At 36.0% G+C, this 7,638-nt stretch overlaps 1 protein-coding gene across 1 annotated transcript; it reads right to left on the minus strand.

Annotated features, from left to right (window-relative positions):
- Nucleotides 1-6,412: 6,412 nt before the first annotated feature.
- On the minus strand, nt 6,413-7,170 carry LOC118755868 (the record flags this gene model as incomplete). The annotated part of the gene is made up of 2 exons (XM_036490676.1): nt 6,828-7,170; nt 6,413-6,765 (listed from the first exon to the last, which is right to left on the minus strand). Coding segments are annotated over exons 1-2 (367 nt in total), but the record flags the coding sequence as incomplete, so codon positions are not given.
- Between the last annotated feature and the right edge of the window lie 468 nt (nt 7,171-7,638).

The following is a 7,638-nucleotide window of genomic DNA, read 5'->3' on the forward strand; positions in this document are numbered from 1 at the left end:
AATTTATTGATTCCATGAATTTTTGCACTTCTATGTTCATTTTTTCGGTTTCTGGTTTTCGATAGAGATGGTGATTTTTCACGATTGCTAAATTTTTTTAATATTTCAAATACCGAAAAAATTAACTGAACTCTCAAGAAAAACGAAAAATTCATATAAAACGACGGACGAGAAATAGAAAAGAAATTTTCTTCTACCAAAATTTCTTAAATCAGTTTGCAGCACTCAAGAAAAAAATGCTCGTATATCGACTCTCGCTGTACTACCGGGAGTTACTAAAGTGGTCACTTGCGTGATTTATGGGCGCCCTCTGTCGTAGTTTTTCGCTATTCTGCTTCCGACTGGTTTGACTCTGCACTACCAGGGGTTAATAGAGTAGCTACTTACCTAGGAGTCGGTGCAGTAGCGGTTCAAAAGTAGCGATTGACAGGACTGATGAATCGGTAGCTACCTGATAAACTCCGTCAAATACCGAACGACTACTTGCAGTGTATTTCATGGATTACTTTTACAAGGCATTTTCCTAGGCGGTAGCCACCATCGGATCTCTCTGCACTACCGGGAGTTACTAAAGAAGTCACTTGCGTGATTTATGGGCGCCCTCTGTCGTAGTGTTTCGCTATCTGGTTCGACTCTGCACTACCATGTCCACTACCACGGGTTAATAGAGTAGCAACTTACCTAGGAGTCGGTGCAGTAGCGGTTCAAAACTACTCTCCAGTACTGCTGGGGTCAATCGCTACTTTGAAGCGAAAGGGTAAGCGATTCCCATCGCCCAGCTCGTTTCCACTTTCGTTTCTGTCGTAATCGTGTTTTTTGCTGGGAAGTAGCAAACTATTTTAGGGGTGTTAAAAAGTGCTTAGTTGCTTTTTGTTACTGCGGCACAAACGATTATACTTACTCTCTAACCTCTTCATTTATTTTTCTCTGTAAAGACAAAATACATGAATAAATACATACATACGTTCATATCAGCGTGGGCCGAAAATCCGCTTTTTTAGAACATTGATTTGTAATAGCAAAAATATGGTTCATTAAGCTCTAAAAACCATCTGTGTGAAATATAAAAATTTTTGGTCCTAGGGTCGCCCAAGTCCATCAAAGTTCAATATGGCCAAAAAATAAAAATTTATAAATAAATTAAGTAATACATTTTTTTACTAAAATTGCAATAATCTTCTAAAGTATTAGTCCTACATAATTAGGTTTATGGACCTTTTTGTAGAGAATCGAAGTTAGCTAAGAAAAAATTTCTTTGAGTACTTGAACTTTGATGGACTTGGGCGACCCTAGGATATTTACCAAAAACTATCACATTTCACACAGATATTTTTTAGAGCATAATGAACCATATTTTTGCTATTACCAATCATAATTCTAAAAAGCGGATTTTCGGCCCACGCTAGTACGTATATAAATATGCATGTTATGTATGCGCATTAGAGCGGTCCAATTTTTGTATTGGGAACAAATTTTTCATCCTAGATATTTTTAATACCTATACCAACTTTAAGTTTTCTACTGCAACCAATACAGGGTGCTCAATGACCTTGAAATGCGCTCCTAGATCGCCGTGAAACTGGCAAATATATTAGTGAGTTTTATAAAAAATTCTGTTGCCATGACAACTGAAGCTTGTGCGATTTTTTTAGATAATTTAAATTTGAAATGTTCTTAGGATACTTAACCAATTGTTTGATTAATATATGTATGTACACTAGAGTGGTTCAAAAAAATTTTTTTTGGAAATTCATAAACGCTACCTCAAATTATTGTTATTTGTGATAAAGGAAGAGAAACGTGTTTTTTTTATTTTGAAAAAAAAAGTTTTCTTAGAGGTCGCGGTTGTCGGTTTTTTATAAAAAAGCTGATGTTCTCAATTTTTTTATATTTTAGCTAAAAATTTGGTTTTTACGTATAATTACTCTGGTATTATTGGGGAACATTCCCTTAATTACATACCTGTCTTGGGCAGTTAGAATGGGTCTAGTGCCCGAAAATATGCTCTGGAAAAGAGACTAGTAAAATTAAAACGTTGATACTGAACGATTTACGCAATGTCATGGGTTGGAACTTGTTACCAGGGGTTTCTGGGGTTGCTAATTACGAATCTGAAGACAGTTTTTCGAAATTCAAAATGGTGGATCTTTTCGAGAGCATATTTTCGGGAACTAGACCCATTCTAATTGTCCAAGACAGGTGTGTAATTAAGGGAAAGTTCCCCAATAATGCCAGAGTAATTATATGTAAAAACAATATTTTTAGCTACATGTTAACATGTCAAGAAAATAAAAAAATTTAGAACATCAGCGTTTTTATAAAAAACCGACCAGCGCGACCTCTAAGAAAACTTTTCTTTCAAAATAAAAAAATACGTGTCTCTTTTTTTATCACAAATAACAATATTCTTATGTAGCGTTTATGAATTTCCAAAAGGACTGTTTTTATGAACCACTCTAATGTACACAATGCTTCTAGAGTAAAATATGAGCATCAAACTATGAGTAGAAACTATCGATATCCATATGCACTGGAAGAAGAAATAAATTCCCAGCTGAAGTGTATGTTATTTAACGGTATAATTAGGCCAAGTAAATCTCCTTACAACTCCCGCTTATGGATCGTGGAGAGAAAATCGAGTTGAGGTAACAAAAAGAAATGGCGTCTGGTAATATATTACCGGAAATAAAATACCCTTACTATTGACGAAAAATTTCCATTGCCAAATATAGAGTCACTCTTTGAAAATCTAGGGCGAGCACAATATTTCTCCTCAATTGGCCTTGCAAAAGGCTTTCACCAAACTTTGATGGACGAAAGCGACATAGAAAAAACAGCCTTTTCTGGACCAAATAGGCATTACGAATTTATGCGTAAGCCATTTGTTTTAAAAAACGCACCTGCCATCTTCCAGCGCATGATGAATACGAGTTTGAGTGATTATATTAATAAAATATGCATTATTTATCACAGCCACAAACTATTTCGCTAGCTACATCAGAAATAATACACCGTAACCACAGCTACATATTGTGGGCAGTTTAGAGCATTTAGAATATTTTTACTTTTTACAGCTCTTGCTACATACTTTTTATCACTTGTACGAAAACAATTTAAAAATACAGTACGAGGGAATCAAACCAAACCCGAAAAAATATAGGCCATACAAGAACTAAAATTATCGTGGACTGTAAAAGCAAGTCAACCCTTCCAAGGACTGACGGGATACCGCAAGTTTTTTGAAACTATTCTGTGATAGCATAATCAAATATTTGAGGAAAAATGAAAAAAATTATTTTAAGGGACAAAGAATATATCAGGGCGTTTGACAAGTTAAAACTTATAACGACAACACCCCCCCACTACTAGCATTTCCAGATTTTTCAAAGAAATTTGCTGTGATCACAGATGCCAGTAATGTTACGATAGGCAAGCCGATTTGCTTCGCTAGCCGCACATTAAATGGATCCGAAAGCGTTATCATACGCTGGAAAAAGAGCTCTTAGCAAGAGTATGGGCGGTGCGGTAACTCAGACCTTATTTATTCGGACGGTCATACAAACTGATCATCAACCCTTGAAATGGCTGTATTCCATGAAGGATCCAAGCGCCCGCATTTTAAGGAAGAAAACATTGCTTAGCGATAACGAATTTGAAGTTGAATACAACAAAGGCAAGAAAAATAATGTCCTTGACTTTCTACGTCGACAAAAAGATATTCACCCCTGTCACCGTTATCCATGTCGGCATAAATCGAGTCACCACTTCCGAGCTCGACTGTTAATCGAAACTGTCGCATCCTTGTAGTCGAGTTTACATTCGAATGTCATAAATAACGGAAAGCATTTGTTGAATAATTTTTTGTGGTCGTCAAGATGGAAAAAAATTTTAAAATTACAAATTTCAATCAATTCGAAACATTAGTGAAGTATATGGAAGACAATCCAAGTTTTGCACGAGGATTTAATAAAGGAGTTAATAAAATTGACGTCAAGCAAAAATGAAACTCACTCGCATTGACGTTGAACAGTATTGGACCACCAACACGAGACGGCGCAGGCTGGCAAAAGGTAATCATTAAAACTCAACGATTTTCTAGCTGACGTAAAACATAAAATTCTAGGTTTGGATCGACTTAAAGGGAAAAGTTATGAAAAAATAGTCCACAATAAATGCGAAGTAAACGCTACAGGAGGAGGCGTTTTTAATCAACAGTCGCTTTCCCCATTGGAAACCCGTGTCGCCAATGTAATGTGCTTTAATGAGATGCTAAACCCAGTTGGCGTAGCCTTAGGCACCAGAAATATCGCACAAACAAATGCATCCACATCTTCAGGAACAAAGCCATCTGCGCCACTAAATCCCATATCAACTCCATCACCGGAAGAGATGATATTAATGGATTTGTTGTCCGACGAAGGAATAGCAGAGAATGTTGCTGGTTCCAACTATTTACTTGAAAGCGCTAAAGAAAACCAAGTAAAGAGTCAAGAGGAACTTCTCGTGGATCAAATAGATATTCAGAGGAGTTTTTACAACGAAGTTCGACTGAGTTTTAAAAATATTGAGGAGCACATGAAAGATTCGAAAGAGTTTCAACATAAATTGCTACACCTGGAGGAGGAAAAGTTAAAATTAGGTAAAGATAAGTTTGAGTGGAAGAAAAAGAAAGCTGAAAGAAAGGCAAAAAAAAGTCTGAAATGATTGTAATTTCGTTTATTTTTATTGCTCAATAAACACTGAGTTCTTTATTCCGTCTCTTATGCAAATTGCTACATTATTATTGTCAGAACTTGTTGGCACATCTAGCTCTCCTGGTTTTCTAATTGCCAGATGCAGGGAGCATTGTAGAACAAACAAATGTTATGTAACGCAGCACATACGTTAACAATTTTTGTTGCTTTTGTTGGAGAGTAATGCAGCTGACGAGCAGAAAGCAGGCACCGGAATCTATTTTTAAAGACCCCGATGGTTCTCTTCACTATGTTCCGTGCTTTGGCGTGTGCAATGTTATACTTGCTCTCCAAGCTATTCAGTTCAGCTGCCCGATACGGTGTCATTAAAAAAGGTTCCAGAAGATATCCTGCATCGCCTATATTGCACAAAAAAATTACTATAAATAGAACATAATCGTTAGACAACCTGCCTAAAATCAGTGTTGCCATCTTTTGATTTTCAAAAAGCACCAAAAACTTGGAAAAAAAGCCTTTTACCACACTAAAAGCACCAACTTTTTTTGAATCAAGAGATGCTTTTTTCATAACATAATACCGAAGTACTGCACATTAAAACTGGTATATCTCGAGAAAGAAAAATGGAATCGCAACAAACGAAAATGATGCCCTAATTAGAAATGAGCAAATAATTTGATGTTTTCACTATATAACCTCAAATATCGCTAAAAACCGTGTTTTTGGCACTTTGGGGTTAGGATATCTCAAAATTCTAGTGCCAGAGCAACTGGGAGGCCAGATTTGGATTCAGCACCAAGAAACGATGTGTTTTACTCAGGTGGTAATGAAAAAGAAAACCGGTCCAAATAATTAGAAGAGAAAAAAAGACATACTTAACATACTTACGTACTAGCATTTTCAACGTGAATAGAATTTAATAAGGTGGGTTTGCAACTTTAGCTTTTTATCAATCATGGTTGTATTTTAGTCCATTTAAATTTTCATTATTTCAGGTTTTAACTATCTCGAAGTAATTTTAGTTCAGAAAAAAGCACTAAAAAAGGCACTTGGCACTAAATAATTTTATTTGGCGTTTTAATTTTCAAAAAGCACTAAATCTAGTGCTTAAAGCACCAAGTTGGCAACTATGCCTAAAATCCACAAATTCCTTTCCCCAATCTCGTAGTTTTGAATGGCCAAAGATTGATGTAAAGCGATCCATAGCTCTCACCCGGCTGGACCGCTCCTCTCTCAGATTAGTAGTCGGGGTAATCACCGGACACTGCCTGATGGGCACACACGGAAAGAGGTTAGGATACCTCACCAACGATTTCTGTCGCAGTTGCAGAGACGAGGAGGAGTTGGAGACCATCGAACACTATCTCTGCCATTGTCCCGCCCTGGCCAACATGCGCAACCAATTCTTCAACAAGTACTTTGTAGAGTGTTTAGCCGATTTGAACTCGGCGAACGTTCTCGACTGTTTGTGCTATATAAAACGCACTCGGTGGTTCAATTACTAAGGGAGGGAAAGAAACAAATGGCTTCGGCCAGTGGTATCACAACGGGCTTTTCCAGCTCACGTGTGCTCCGCGCTCTGCGCGGGGCAGCCACTCTAACCTAACCTAACCAAACCTATGTATGTACTTACAACCATTGCGTTCAGACTGGTAACCCCTTTCTGTTGAAATACAAATATTGCTGATCCCTACACGGAGTAATTATTCTAATTTGGGTACCCTCCACACAACCAATAACCCCAGGAAAGTGAGTATTTTCATAAAAATGTTGTTTTGCTTCCATCTTTTCTTCATTCGTCATTTCCATTGTTATCCACTTTGGACAAATTTGTTCTTCCAGACAATCTAGCACCTCCTTTAGGACTCCAGACATAGTCGACTGCGCAATACCTATATTAAAATCATTACCGGCTCCAAGTTGATAGCTTCCCTCCACTAGAAATCTTAATGTAGCTGCAAATTTTAATTCTGCCGACAAAGCGGATGTACGGGAACGTTTCTTCAATTTGTCTTTGACTTCAGTTAGCACGTACTTGAAAGCATCTTTTGTTAATCGAAAATGTTGCACAAATCTACAGTTATTGAAACATTAAAAGTTTTGAATTATGACTAGAAATTTGGGCTCACAACTCACTCTTTATCACACATTTTTAAGAAGTTGGAGCGGTTTCTTATGTTTTTTCGAGACTGTGACAAGTTATCAGCAGATCTTTCTTCATTTCCAAAAAATATAGCAATGGTATTTATTTATTTAAGCCTTTTGTTATTCGATAGAAACGGTTCATTCAGCATGCAAAAATTTAAATAATCATTTCCTTATCTCGGAATCAATAGTAAACAAGTAATCAACTCAAACACGCCTGGTGAAAAATAAAACCGATGAAAGCGAAATATTATACAACAAATACCAAATAGTTTATATATAGGGTTGCCAGATTTTTTATGCGCGAAATCAGTACGTTAGACTTTTTCATACTAAAAAATCAGTACTTTTCAGTAAATTTCTATTCAAAGTAAAATTATGGATGTAAGTAACAGATAATACTTGAATGACATTTTTGAATGTCTAATGAAAGTTTAAATAGTCAAAGATTTCTATACATTTCATTTTAAAATAACTTTTAATTTGAAGTTCACTTTAAGAAATTTTAATTGGAAGCCGATTTCTCTCTTTGCGTCAGGAAGTAAACTATATACTTAAGATTATCTCAGTTGTTAAAATAAACTAAATTATATATTTTTTCAAACTGTGGAGAAGTACCACTATTTAAGGACTTCATCTATATTTCCTCATTTCTTAAATAAATTTTTTCAACTACGCAAAAATTTTGGAAGACTAAGAATTCGCTAAAAAGAGTATCTAACTCTTTGTCTCGTATACAAAACTCTTTTACAATGTGTGAAAAAAGAATTGTAATTTATAGGCAAATTTGTTGTTATTATAC

Source organism: Rhagoletis pomonella, unplaced genomic scaffold, assembly GCF_013731165.1.
Source record: "Rhagoletis pomonella isolate Grant_MI unplaced genomic scaffold, Rhpom_1.0 Rhpom_scaffold_07716, whole genome shotgun sequence".
Taxonomy (NCBI): Eukaryota; Metazoa; Arthropoda; class Insecta; order Diptera; family Tephritidae; genus Rhagoletis; species Rhagoletis pomonella.